Source organism: Etheostoma spectabile, chromosome 8 (assembly GCF_008692095.1).
Source record: "Etheostoma spectabile isolate EspeVRDwgs_2016 chromosome 8, UIUC_Espe_1.0, whole genome shotgun sequence".
NCBI lineage: Eukaryota > Metazoa > Chordata > Actinopteri > Perciformes > Percidae > Etheostoma > Etheostoma spectabile.
This window is the reverse complement of record NC_045740.1, coordinates 19959926-19974506: the sequence shown is the minus strand read 5'-3', so window position 1 is coordinate 19974506 and position 14581 is coordinate 19959926. Positions and strand designations below refer to the sequence as shown.

Here is a 14581-nt window from a genome sequence, read left to right as displayed (position 1 = left end):
CTTTATATTTGCAAAAATCTCAAAGTGCTACATGGTAAAAAAGTAAGTGATAAAATTAAACACATGGCGAGCAAGAAAATTATAAATATAAGATAAACAAAAACAATGTAGAAAAGGGCAAGAGATCAGTCAAAAGCTCTCCTAAAAAGGTGGGTTTTAAGGCCACGTTTAAAATCATCCACAGTCTGTGGTGTCCTCAGGTGGTCAGGGAGAGCATTCCACAGTCTGGGAGCCGCCGAGCAGAAAGCCCGATCTCCCATAGTACGGAGCTTTGTCCTGGGAGGTTTCAGGAGATAACCTGAGGCAGATCGGAGGGTCCGGGTAGAGGTCTGTGGGGTGAGAAGTTCCTTGAGGTAGGGGGGGGCTTCACCGTGGATGCACTGATGGGAGAGGAGGGAGACCTTGTACTCAATCCTGAGAGACACAGGAAGCCAGTGGAGAGATTTGAGGATGGGGGTGATGTGGTCGTGTTTGCGCACCCTCAACAGGATCCTAGCAGCGCTGTTCAGGATGTACTGTAGCTTTTGAAGGCTTTTCTCAGGGATCCCAGTGAGGAGCGCATTGCAGTAGTCCAGCCTGGAGGAGACAAAAGCGTGGACAAGCTTTTCCGCATCAGCTGGAGTGAGTGTGGGACGGAGTTTAGCGATGTTCCTGAGGTGGAAGAAGGAGGTCTTGCAGAGATGTTTTATGTGAGCCTCAAAGGCCAGATGAGAGTCCATTTTAACACCCAGGTTAGTGGCTGATGTAGAAAGTGGAATATTTTGGCCAGAGAGGTTGATGCTGGTAATTGTAGATGACCGAACCTGGTGTGGAGTGCCGATTAAAATGGCTTCAGTCTTGGAGCTGTTTAGCTGTAGAAAGTTTTGCTGCAACCACGCCTTTACCTCCTCCAGGCAGGTGGTCAGAGTGGATGATGGCAGGGCAGCAGCAATTTTCACCTATCTGCATTTTACTTTATTTATATTTCTGATAACATGTATACTTTTACTCCACTATGTATCCTAAATAACACGTATATTTTTACTCCACTACCTACGTATCCTAAATAACATGTATACTTTTACTCCACTACGTATCCTAAATAACATGTATACTTTTACTCCACTACGTATCCTTAATAACATGTATACTTTTAATCCACTACGTATCCTAAATAACATGTATACTTTTACTCCACTACGTATCCTTAATAACATGTATACTTTTACTCCACTACGTATCCTTAATAACATGTATACTTTTACTCCACTACATTTCCCCTAAGTGTCTTCCTTACTTGTTACTCGTTTTTGTATGTTGGAGTGAACCAAAAATTTAAATTCTTTTCTTTTCTTTTTTCTCTTTGTTGATGTCAGACTTTGAATTTGATGTTTAAGGTTTGGAAACTGTGAATATTATGCTTTACTGTAAGGAAGCACCAATATAGTTCACAGTCAAAGTTTTTTTTTTTATTTTAATTTTTACTTTTACTTCTTACAATTAAGAACATTTAATATAATACAGTAAATCCCAGATACTTTAAGACTTTTACTTAAGTAAAATTCTAAGAAGTGACAAACTTCTACCAAAGTCATTTGGTAAGATACTTGTACTTTTACTCAAGTACTGTTTTTAAGTACTTTATACAAGTGGGCTTCTAACAAAAGGTCTCTCGTTCTTCCACCAGGTCCTCAGCGACAACTGCTCATTTTTGCAGAATGACTCTTATGAAACTATGTTGTTGTTGGTAATATACCATTTAAGGGTGATCCTTTCGAGTAGATCTTCTCCAAACTTACAACGAACACAGATTACTGAGCTTCTCAAAAACGACCAGACTTGTTCGGTAACCTACACGCAGCATTTCCTTCACCCATTCAGTTGTCAAAGCCAGCGTCTTCATAATACCAAACGCGCTTCTTACTCTGTGGCGGGCCAACCAGAGGACATGTTGTAATGTTTCAGCTATAACTTCACTTAAAAATTCAAACGTCAACCAGTTTAATACATACGCTTTATTCCCAAAAGAGGATAAAAAACAATGATCAATATTTTACATAATTTCAAAAAATAGGCCTTTGTCTCAGAACATCAAAACAAAATTCTTGGCCAGCAATACCAACCCCCATGGCCTGTAAAATCCATAACCAAGTACCAAATATGTGTCTTTTATATCTTTTTTGACACTAGAGGTGTCGAGGATTGATTGTGTTGAGGATCTCCAGGAGGCTGTAGGCTATTATATAATGCAACAAGCATAGAAAACACCAATATTTTGTATACACTAATAGTTAACCAATACTTAGCACAGTATACTCAACCATACATTCTGCATAAAAAAAGGGATCTTTGTTTTGGACGCTGTTAAAAGGTGCTCTAAGCAATGTCACACATGTTTTAAGCTACATTTAACATTTGTTGTCACATACAGCAAACTGTATTTTCACTATCCGCGAGCTGCCTGTCCCCAGAACACACTGTAAAAAAACGTGGTCTCGGTAGACAGCCCAGTGTCTACAAACGGCAACAAAAACAAACTGTGCCCACCTGCACCACGAAGCATAGGCAGGACGGAATGAGGAGGAGGGAGGGGCAAGCTAGTCTTGTTTTGTTTGAAAAGACTGTAAAAGGTCAACAAGAAGTATCGACGCCCAACATTGCTTAGAGCTCCTTTAATACACCCAGAAACAACAATGACTGCATAGTATTTCCATGTTTTAGCTCGTCTAGCCTAGCTATTGTGCGCCTGAACCAGTTGTTAAAAAATCAATAACAACGACACAAAAGTTTAAAACCGGTTGGAGTACGTAGGATTAGGCTTGGTTCTCAAGATTTCCACATACTCATAATCCAGTAACCTGTTAAACCTCTGTACTGTCAAGTACCACTAATTTATTAACCACTTGGTTTTCTTAATCCTGTTTTTCATAACCCTGTTGTCCTTTACTTCTTTACTTTTCCATTCCCTTATGATTTGTTCGCCTTTCTCTGCATGGAGGCCACTTCTGTCACAGATGATAAGCAACGGAAAAGTAGAAATAGATCACTAAGAACAACATTTATCATTTTTAAACCTGAAATTTACCTAACAGCACCAAACCTATTGTGTTCAAATGCCTCCAGATGTAGTATTTGTAATAGTTGGCTAATTGTTATAGAACTAAACCTTAAAGCTACATCTAACTAATAGCATTTGTGGGTTTTTATGATCACTGCTGCCATCGAAGAAATTTAGCTAAGCCAAACCTTTATTTAAACTGCCCCAGGTTTAAATCAGATGAAAGCCCAAACATTTGCATAAACCTTTCTGTTTGATAGAATATATTTGGTGTCCTTGAGCGGAATATTGAAGGGAGGAAAAAGGCTCAACATGCATTTAAAAATGGTGTAATTTTGGGTATCTCCTTCATAAGCAGTATTTATTAGACACCATGTCAACGATCCCAGCAATGCCCTTTCTCACACAATACCTGTAATAGAGATAGACCTACCGGTAGAGTTGCATGTCTTTGACAGTGCCCTGGTCCAATTAGCAATTATAACTCTTCTGTTCACTTTTTTTTTTGGCAGAATAATAAATAGTACAAATAATGACTTTGTCCATTCATTAACTGTTTCCATTTTACACATTCAGGTGATATTATTCACTGACCAAAGAGCAGAGAAGTGCTCTTCTTGTTGGCTGCACACTTTAAAAGGGTTTGATTATGTTTTGGATTTCCCATCTTTGGCCAGTGCATTCCTGTATTAGAAGCAGGCCATTCTCAATCTCCAGACACCTCTTTGTATGTCTGCTCTTCAGTTCTTTGCCCTTGAGAAGAAAAACAAATGTCAAGAATGCAAATGCTAAGCCTGTTGTCATACACTATTTAAACAATCAATCTGTCAATAGTTTGAGCTATGAGTCACCCTGAGCTCATCCATCTTATATTTTCAAAAGGGTGAGACACACTGACTTTTAACTTTTACTATTTTCCTGGAATAAAAAAAATTCCTTCCTTGACTTTTACATACTTTGCTAAACATTTTAACGATAGTTTAACAATGTGTAATACCTGAGTTAAGTCCCAGTGAATCCCCATTCCTTTCTGCACAGCCTCTTTGCAGTTATGAAGGCCAGGCTCCGTTTTCTCCCCCGGATCAGTTAAACAGCGGTTGTCATTGTACTTGTGGGACTTGATGCCGCCAATATAGAGCTCACCAGTTGACCGATAATAACAGCTCTAAAAAAAAAAAAAGGTAAGATAAGCAGCATCAAACAGACAATATACACTTGTAACCTTTCAGGGACTATAATCAATAATCTTGACAACCACTGTTACTTGCTTTACTTACTTGAGGTCCATAGTAGTAGCAATTGTAGGCGATGGGTGTGTGACCTGGCACTGGTCCTTGGTCTAAGCACATGCCACTATCGAGATTCCTTAACTATAAATAGGGGAGTTCATCATTTTATCAAACCAAATGAAAATGCATCCAATACTATGGCATGTATCATTAAAATAAACAATATAATCCGGCAGTGCACATGTGGCGCACACACCCTGCAGTACTGCCTCTACCACACGTACAAAGATACATTAGATACAACTAAACTTACTCCTCCGTAGGCAACTAGGTCACTCAAGGGATCCAACTTGGGATACACATTTTCCAGGTACCATTTGAAAGGTTTACAGTTCAACCTTTCTCTGAGTTTTTTCCTTTCAGAGACATCCCCAATGTCAATTCCGTGATTCTGCAGAGAATAAGGTAGGATTTGTTCGTCACATTTGTACTCATAAGAAACACTTTTCATTGGCTGTTCATTCTGCATCCTGTGTGTATGAGGCATGCAGTATTCCATAGAAAGGGCACCATCATTTATGTTTTACTGGAATACATTTGAAGTACCTCAAACGGCAAATTCCAAGCCAAGTTGACGTTGTGTTTGTAATCATCCATCCAGACTTCTGCTACCCTCAGGGCGTTTCTCTTCATGGCTTTGGACAGGTCAGGCATGTAGGGCTTGTGGGCCCTCTCAATATGCGCAATCCTGGAGCATGGAACTACTTCAATACTGCCTCCACATGTCCACACCTACATGAGCAAAAAAAGCTTAGCTTTATAGTACTTGATAAAACGGAATAATTGATCAGTTAGCAATGATAATTTTGCAAGTGCAAAGCATGAATAAAAAGGTTAAGAGTTAATAAGAGCTACTTCACAAACTGTGGGTAGCACCGCCGCTTGTTATATGCACTAAATCAAGTTATCCAAGTATTTCAAGGTTTATTAGGCGCAAACACTGTACAGCTGTTTCATAGTGTCATAATACTATGATGCAGGATTTTATAAATCTGGAAAGATACTGTATTATGGCAGGAATCTGTCCCAACAACTGTGAGGTAACCAGTTCTGGTTTGACTAAGTAAGCGGGGCAATAGTACTGAACCCATGGATCAACTTGCTGCAAGTTGGCCTGGGGCTGCGTCCTCAGGTGTTAGATAAGTGAAGCTCACTCACTCGAATTCCCAGCTCAACATTTTCTCCACCGTACACTTTCATTCCTTCATCGAGGAGTCCGATTTCTCCCAGATACTTTCTTTCAGCAACTAGGATCCCCATGACAGACGGGCTTCTGAAGTGAAAGAAGAGACCGGTTACTACTGTATCATTTAAAAACATGTTGCATCCCCATAAGCATTAAAGTAAAGCTTCATCCAAGATAACTATATGTACACGCTATGTTTGACACATATGTAAGTTGGAACAAGACTGAGCAATTACTCTTAAAAAAACATACTTTCCAGGCAACGAGCCATCTTGGAGTTTGTAATATTCGTCCGAAAACCCCTCATACATGCACCATAAAGCCCAGTCGAAGGCGTGTGATGCTGGCTGGTATGGAATAACCTTGAGGTCATCAAAGTTAACTTTGTCAAACACGGGCGAAGTGACCACCGTTCGGTCAGCCTTGATCTGCGTCAGCAAGGGTTCCGCCCTGAAAGAGGGGAAGGGAGTAGAGGTGGCTTGTTCATCACTTCATCAAACTGTTAAACCAGAATAACCAGTGAGACTACTGCAACTTAGTATGTCTTTGTCTCTTTTATGTAACTCTACAAAGGGAGCTGGCAGGTGTATTTTCTTGTGAAATAAAGCATTCAAAAACAGAGAGAAAACACACAAATAGTTTTGAACACTTCCATTTCCTGTGCATTAAGTTTCATTTGTACGCAACCCAAGGGAACATTGGTGCAGCATTTGGAAGGTGGTGGGAGCTTCAGCAAAAACTAAAAGTTCAATTTTGATGCAGAGATCTAGTTAATGTCACCCAAATGAGACGGTTTTGTTTTAGCTAAAGCACAATTGCAAAGTCAGCTTGCCAAACTTACTATTGCACTACAAATGAGATTACAACTAGAAGGTTGCAAGTCTGAGCAGCACTGCCAGGCTAACACCCTCATTGCCTAAGTGGGCATGCCAGTGCACCCGACTGTGGTTGTACTGGGATAAGTCTTTGCTTGGACTGGGCTGTTACAAATGTATGCAACTGTTTAGAGGGCGTTAATGTAAATAGTTATTATTGGCAAAACATATTGTGGTTAAACAAGAGCTAAAAGGCCAACTCTGGCATCAGCTCAACAAAGTCAGTATGCACTTGGTGGTGGTATAGACACTTCGCTGCATAACATTTGATAATTGTCAGCATTTTGTCAGTATTGGTGGTAAGGTTGATCATTTTAAGTGAATCTCATTACAATTTTAATTTGAAAAAACAGAGGGTTGTTTAGGACAGTGATTCCCGAAGTGGGGGTCGCGACCCCCAGGGGGGTCGCGAGCCAGAGAGGGGGGGTCGCGAGTTGATTTCCAGAAATAAAACAAAAATTTAAAAACGATTAGAAATAGCATGTTAGCCATGATTTTAACACAAGATAAAACTAGTGGATAAATTTAAAATAAAACCAAGCAACTAAATAAAAAGGGAACAGCTGTTTTGATTTTCTTTCTTTCCGAGTAGCGGTCTCCAACATTAACACTACAACTGCCGGGATTCCAAAAGTACTGGAACCGCAAGACTCTAAACTCTATAATCTGTCATGATAAATACCTAATTGCAATTTTAATGCAGGTACTGTGTTAGGATATCTTTAGAAAAACGAAATAACACCAAAATGTACAATTTAACGTGTTTAATTATACACTTGAGTTGCCCAGGTGCTTCAATAACTCATAACATGGCATAGTAGTAAAACGTAATTATTCCATTCACATCTGAAAAATATGGTATGTAAACATGCAAATAACACCTAAAAGTATTTTCTTTGAACATTTATAACCTAACGTAACCTGTCACTGCCTCCGTGTTGGTGTCTGCTGTGGTGCGCATTGCTCCTCGGACCGCGTCCCCCCCCCCCCCCACCCCGGGCTCGGACCGCGCCCCGCTCCCTTTCCTCCTCTAAACTCGTGTCTCAGCTCCTCTGCCAGTTGCTGCCTGAACTTCTCCAGACAGTGTCCCTGCTGGTGCCCTCCTTGGAGAGGATGTGTGTGATTCCAGCCAGTTTGAGGATGTATAAAGTTGTATAAACACGTAGGCAGCCCCCGGCCATCTAGCTCCGTGTCCCGCTCCTTCCACAGAGCGAGCGCCCGGCGCTGCCTCCTGGTCCAGAACGGAGTCCATCCCCGCCGTACTCATGGTGGTAGCCTGGGTTACCAACCCGGGCTTTACCTTCGCCCCATCGCTGATGCCCACAGTTGTTACTCCAGACCGATTAAAACCAACACCACGAAATGCCGAATACTGTAAGGCCGAAATAGGTAAAAGGGATTTTTCTTTTTTTTGGCCTAGTGTGTAATGTATATAAAAAACTATTTTAAATTAAAATATAGAGCTTTTTAACTTGCTGTGCTCCAAACATATAACATCCACCTCATTAGGTGAGATTAAGTTCAAATTAAAGTAATGAGTAAATTACTGTAGAATAATGTCATGGCTGTTGTGTTATTTTGTGTTGTCAATATGCTCATGTTGGATACGCTGTAGTGCGTGCGCGGTTGCGCGCAATGTTTATAGTGGGGGTGGGGGGGGGGGGGGGGGGTCGCGAGTCACTTGCACCGTTACTTTGGGGGTCGCGGGCTGAAATTTTGGGAACCCCTGGTTTAGGAAGACAAGTTAACACAGCTGCCGCCGATATATCATGTTAACGGCTTCTACTTAAAGCACCTTTAACGTGGAATCAAATGAATGAATGAATGAAAATGTTTTACGTAAACCAGGTATGAAAGATGTATTGTTGCCTCATTCTTACCACAGCTCATGGACTTCGATGTGGGCATCCAGGATGGCCACTACGTCAGCGGTAGAAGCCCTCCAGCCAGAAGCCCTGGCGTGAGACAGGCCAAAAGACTCATTGTGCCTCACCCTTTTGATAGAGAGACCTGGGTTCTCATGCTCGAGCGACTTCACGTACAAGTCAAGGTCACCCTTCAGGTTTTCTAAATTGAGAGAAAATGCGGCCATTAGTTTTGAGACTAGGGGTGGGGACAGAAGTTTTTACCATAGATAGTTTAAACCACACGAGTAAAACTCAAGGCCTTCCGGGCCAGATCCGGGCCCTTGCTAATTTTGATCTGGCCCCCATATTAATTGAGGTGCACAATAAATGTTTAAATAAATTAAAAAAACAATTCTACGTTTTTGGCATTTGCTTCAACATTTTTGTCGGCCAAACTGTTAAGTGAAAAGACTATGAGACATGCAATAATACAGTCAAAGTTATTTTTCTTTTTTTAATGACATAAAAGCAATAAACTCTACATGTCTGGCCCTTGATGTGATTCTCATTTTCCAGTGTGGCCCTTAGGGAAGAGTTGGACCCCCTTGGTTTAGACCAGTTTAAACTGGTGACACCAGTTTCCATACCAATTACCCAGAGTGCAGAGTACACTCTAAAATATTTGAGAGCAACAGCTCTGATCGTAGACGTGCCTCACATTTAGTAGTAGTAGTTTATTTGAACATGTAAAATATTACAATAAAAATATATTGTATATACATACATTGATGCATACATATATATAATTAAAATGACAGATACATAAGGTCATGTACTTCTCAGCATAATCTTCCAAAATGAGTGAAAGTCATTCAAACTAAAAATTGCCATGTTCAAAAAGGAGTAGGAAGAAGTTCATAAACAACTTGCCAGGTCCTACCCCCTACATGCTCACAAAGCACATGCAGTTGAAATGAAATACAAACCGTAAGCTGATGTTGTGACTGTATCCAATTTTAAGATGTAGTTGTACTGATTAAAAAGGTGTTCCTAATGTTTTACTCACCCATCTGTGTACGTTAGGATGGACGAGAATGAGAAACCCCATTAGTATATTGAAATCCAGAGCCACTCCACCACTAATTACAGTCTTGAAATGACTGACTGCTGTTACATCATACAGGGGTTTATGTGCTCTTAAAAAAAGGAGTAAAATTCTTATTTGCCTTTTCTCATTCATAATTAGATGAGAAGATTAGCATCACTGTCACGTCTGTCTGGTAAATACAAGGCTTCAGCTAGCACTTGGTTAGCTTAGCATAAAGAAGGGAAACAAAGGAAAACCGCTAGCTTGGCTCTGTCCAAAGCTCCCAAAGTCCGCCTTGCCAAAACTCTAAAGCTCAGCAATAAACACATATCTCATTTGTTAAAATGTGTATTTTCTCCTCGCCACTGTTGCAGTAATTGCTTGCTCTTGGGGGAATTACTGGATTGTTGGGTCTTTGTAAATGATAGTGTGTGGCCTAGACTGTAAAGTGTCTTGAGATGACTCTTACGATTTCATGCAATAACCGTGGTATAAAAACACCAATTTGTGGTTTTCCTGGGACTTATGTCCTGGAGCTTTACCATCTTACATTCTGGTTGTTACCATGTCTGTGGCATACAAAACAAACTGTTGTTTTTCTACTTTTGATCAACAGATTAAGCAAACAAGGTGAAACATATTAATCAGCAATTTTTAACGTACTAGTAGTCGGATTGTTTTGTTTTTGTTCTAACTTTGGACAAAGCCCGGCTAGCTGTTTTCAGTCTTCATGCTAAGCTAAGCACCTGCCAGCTGTAGCATCACATTTCACCACACATACAGTATATGATAGTAATATCAACTATGGCATGCCATCTAACTCTTGGCAAGAAAGTGAACACACGTTTTCCAAAATGCCCGAATTCTCAAAATTACTTTAAAGCCAAAAGTTCATGTGACAAATTACATTTTAGGAGATTTTACACGAAAAGTAGATACATAGACAACACCCATTACATAGATCCTAACAGTACTAAACATTAAGGAGTCACAGGTTTGACATGTTTGCACGACTTAAACATTTGCTTTCAACAAACCTTCAGAACTATTGTCGTCCACCAGTACGATCTCCTTCAGCAGGTGTTTAGGGGTGCGGTCAATGATGCTGCGCATAGCTCTTTTGATAATAGACAGGGCCTCATTCAGGTAGATCAACACTACTCCAATACTTGGTAAGTCTTCTGGGTAACTCTTTTTCAGACACCTATTCAGAAACAGAAGGATCGGATAAAACCAAAGTATTTCCATAAGTGAGCTGTGTAAATGCTTTATCTAAAGACAAACCTGTGAGAACAGAGTGGTGAAGGATAATCAGCAAACAATGAACTGGATGGGATCTGGGGCCATCTCTTTAACTTTTATCTGTATATGAAGGGAAATGACAGCGCTGGCATCATGGGAAATGGCCGTACCTTGTATCCCTGGTGTCTGGAAGAGCTCGATCTAGAGGAAGGCGATCGCTGAGAAAAACGTTGTATCCATACTTGTCAAACAAAGCATGTGCCTCTCTTTGGTCATCCTCCGAGAGATTCTCCCCCCACGTCTTGAACAGGGCAGAGTTGGGAAACACTTTATTAGACTTTTTCTCTTGAGGAGTCTCCTTTTCGTCTGCGAGTTTTGCTTCAGGTTTCTGCGTTTCGACAGTTGACTCTTCAACCTCTGCAGCTTTTCTCCGTTTGTGTCTGTCCTCTTCGAGCATTTTCTGCATGATGTCTTGCTTTTTCTCAAAAACTCTGACTATATTGCCTTGACAAAAGGATGACAGGGACAGAGTCAAATGAGTGGCATGATTACAGATGACTACATTTTTTCTTATTTAAAGTAAAAACAATTTTTTGGTCTAAATCTCTATTTATGGACGCCCGCTCTACCAGGTGAGCTAGCCAGGCGCCCATAAATAGAGGTCTAGACCTCGATGCAGCGGCCGGAGGTTCGACTCCGACCTGCGGCCCTTTGCTGCATGCCATTCCCCCTCTCTCTCTCCCCCCTTTCATGTCTAAGCTGTCCTATAGCAATAAAGGCTTAAATGCCCCCCCCCCAAAAAAAAGTAGCAAAAAATAGCATTAGCATTTTTTTCTTGAGATGAATTCTGGATTCACCATAAACTCCATGGTATTGACATCCAGAGGGAAAGTAGACATCAGAAGCACAAGAGAGAGAGAGACTCAATACAAAAGGATACACACACAAAATTGTATGAATATATTAAAACACAACAAAATGCAAGGCAAGGCAAGCCAAGGCAAGGCAGCTTTGTTTGTATAGCACATTTCAGCAACAGGGCAATTCAAAGTGCTTTACACGAAATCAGTTAAACAGATAAAGCACAAGTACAAACAGTTAAAAATCATAAGCATTAAAAACTAATAAAACACATGAATGGACAGTTAAAAACAAAATAGAAACATTAGGACACATAAAACACAAGAATAAAAGTTACAGTGCAGCATAAGAAATTTAAAGAAATGAGCAGTCATTTAAAGAAAGGCAGCATCAAAAAGAAAGGTCTTCAGCCTTGATTTAAAAGAACTGAGAGTAGCAGCGGATCTACAGGTTTCTGGGAGTTTATTCCAGATATGAGGAGCAACTGAAAGCTGCTTCACCCTGTTTAGTTCTGACTCTGGGGACAGAAAGTAGACCTGTCCCAGATGACCTGAGAGGTCTGGGGGGGTCATAGTGTAGTAGCAGATCAGAAATGTATTTTGGACCTAAACCGTTAAGGGATTCATAAACTAGCAAGAGTACTTTGAAATCAATTCTTTGAGACACAGGAAGCCAATGTAAAGACTTCAGAACTGGAGTGATGTGATCCAGTCTCTTGGTCTTAGTGAGGACTCGAGCAGCAGTGTTCTGAATCAGCTGCAGCTGTCTGATTGATTTTTTTAAGGAGACCTGTAAAGACCCCGTTACAGTAGTCAAGTCTACTGAAGATGAAAGCATGGACAAGTTTTTCCAAGTCCTGTTGACACATGAGTCCTTTAACCCTTGATATATTCTTAAGGTGATAATAGGCTGACTTTGTTATTGTCTTAATGTGGCTGTTAAAATTCAGGTCTGAGTCCATGACTACACCAAGATTTCTGGCTTTGTCTGTTTTTAAAATTGTTGTTTGAAGCTGAGCGCAGACTTTTAACCGTTCCTCTTTTTTTCCAAAAACAACCACCTCAGTTTTTCCTTCATTTAATTTCAGAAAGTTCTGGCACATCCATGAAGAGACAGCAAACGTCAAAAAAAGTTCCATTAAAAGCCATTCATCTCATGTTAGACTCCACATCTGCAAGTTTTCTTTTGGCAACACTTGTATTGTTTTAATGCAATATCATTTTGTGTGATGATTAGAAGCATAAAATACATTTGAGTAGTGAACAGATAATGAATCGTACCGCGTATCCTTCTAACACTGAATGAATGGCAATGTCACAGAAGTTAAATCATACAGAACAGAACCTAACTTTCTTTCCATTTGCCCATCTCCATGTGTTGTGAAGAACCGATTAAAGAAATACATTTGAACACATCCAGTGTAACTCAACTTACGGAGATTGCTGATGCTTGTCTCCAGGTCAGAAAAGCTCCTGATCATTCGCGGTGTGTCCAGCTCTTTGGGAGTCTCAGTTTGAGGCTCAAATTGACCCTTCATAAACAAGCCCACGTAGACGAGAATCCCTACGCCCCCCAGGGTGACGATCGTCCGCTTGATCGACACCGCTCTCATAGTGATAACGCACCGACTGGGACCCCCAGCAAGCGAATGGAAAACCTGGAAAGACGCGCGCGCAGCGACCTTAGACTATAGGCTGCTGGACTGAGGGCTTCAACCAGTCACTTTGCATGTGTAGGAGTGCTGTTATTTCTAGGTTGTGACAACTGTTTAGTTTAAAAGAGCGTGAGCAGTGGGAAGCACGCGAGGTGAGAGCCGTCCTACTTGCCCATATTAAGCAGAGGTGTTCCCAAGACTGAGCCGTGTGGTCAAATGGGTTAGGCTACTACAGCCGCAGGAAAACTTATTAAAATAATGTCTTGCAATACACATAAAGGCAACTTTTAGTGGAAACTGTGAGAAGGTAGAGACGGCAGGTTGTTTGATTTTTGTATATAGGCTATAGCTTGCTGGATTCCTTTTCTTGTTTTCTGGTCTTGTGTTGGGTGCAGTCAGAGGAGCAATGTAGGCAGGGGCGTAGCCCAAAACCCTGGCCCCTGTAGAAAGGTATTTTCTATGGGCCCCTCCAAATATATTACAAACAAATTAATACTTGGTAGGTAGGATAACTCAGTTAAAAATGGAAAATAATATTAATACTGTACATAATCTTATTGGTACATAACCTTTTCCCCCCCAGTCCGACGCCCCTGAATATAGGCTATATGTACGGGCAACAAATCAATGTCATATTTGGGACATTAACAGCTCAAATGAGTTGCTTGCTTGAATAATACTACAAAGAACTGCTACAAACTACTATTTTTTCTATTTTTGTTATTTCCACTAACCCCAACCGGCCCGTCAGACACCGCCTACCAAGAGCCAGGGTCTGACCGAAGTTTCTGCCTAAAAGGAAGTTTTTCCTCGCCACTGTCGCACTGTTGCTTGCTCTGGAGGAACTACTAGAACTGTTGGGTCCTTTTAAATTCTGGAGTGTGGTCTAGACCTCCTCTATCTGTTAAGTGTCTTGAGATAACTCTTGTTATGAATTGATACTATAAATAAAATTGAATTGAATTGAATTGAATGCTCAAATGTTAAAATTCAAAACTCTTAAGTCTTAAAACAGCTGTGAGGCTAGGTACAGCTTTCTTTGAGCCAAATTCTAACGTCGGCATGCTAAGGGACCGTTCTGTATTTATTGAATGGACCACAGGAGGAAACGAGGGGAAGGTCATCCAACTTTGTGTAATCTAGGTGGGAGGGTCACCCAACAATTGCATTCATGAAAACATCAACATTTCAAAGTAGCTTGTTTGGTGCATTTTTTTAAATTTATTTTTTACAAAATACAGGTTATATACAGTTGGCATAGGTACATTAGAGAGCAAAAAAAACAACAATTAACAATCATGGGCATGAAGCTCCGTGTAGCTCTCTCAGCCAAACAGGCCATTTGCTTGGTTCCCAGTATTTCCCCCAGCTAAGCGCAGTTCAAGCAGGCGCGGCTCGGCTGCGGGTCATTTAGAGATTTGGCGTGTCCCCTTTTATTTCCATCCAGGTAACAATGTGGCCCGTGCGGTTGGGTGGGGGGGGGAAGCCCAGTTCAGCCTGTTG

The 14581-nt window shown here is 40.8% G+C and overlaps 2 protein-coding genes across 2 annotated transcripts; both read right to left on the bottom strand.

The window, feature by feature from the left end:
- Positions 1-125: 125 nt before the first annotated feature.
- Positions 126-1882, bottom strand: LOC116693354 (uncharacterized). The gene is made up of 3 exons (XM_032522268.1): positions 1835-1882; positions 211-938; positions 126-141 (listed from the first exon to the last, which is right to left on the bottom strand). The coding sequence occupies exons 1-3, from the start codon at positions 1880-1882 to the stop codon at positions 126-128; spliced, it is 792 nt and encodes a 263-aa protein (XP_032378159.1).
- A 1497-nt stretch (positions 1883-3379) lies between these two features.
- On the bottom strand, positions 3380-13124 carry LOC116693726 (probable polypeptide N-acetylgalactosaminyltransferase 8). The gene is made up of 11 exons (XM_032522931.1): positions 12859-13124; positions 10734-11067; positions 10359-10525; positions 8268-8454; positions 5765-5962; positions 5485-5599; positions 4873-5058; positions 4580-4717; positions 4315-4407; positions 4035-4202; positions 3380-3790 (listed from the first exon to the last, which is right to left on the bottom strand). The coding sequence occupies exons 1-11, from the start codon at positions 13034-13036 to the stop codon at positions 3671-3673; spliced, it is 1884 nt and encodes a 627-aa protein (XP_032378822.1). The 5' UTR covers positions 13037-13124; the 3' UTR covers positions 3380-3670.
- Between the last annotated feature and the right edge of the window lie 1457 nt (positions 13125-14581).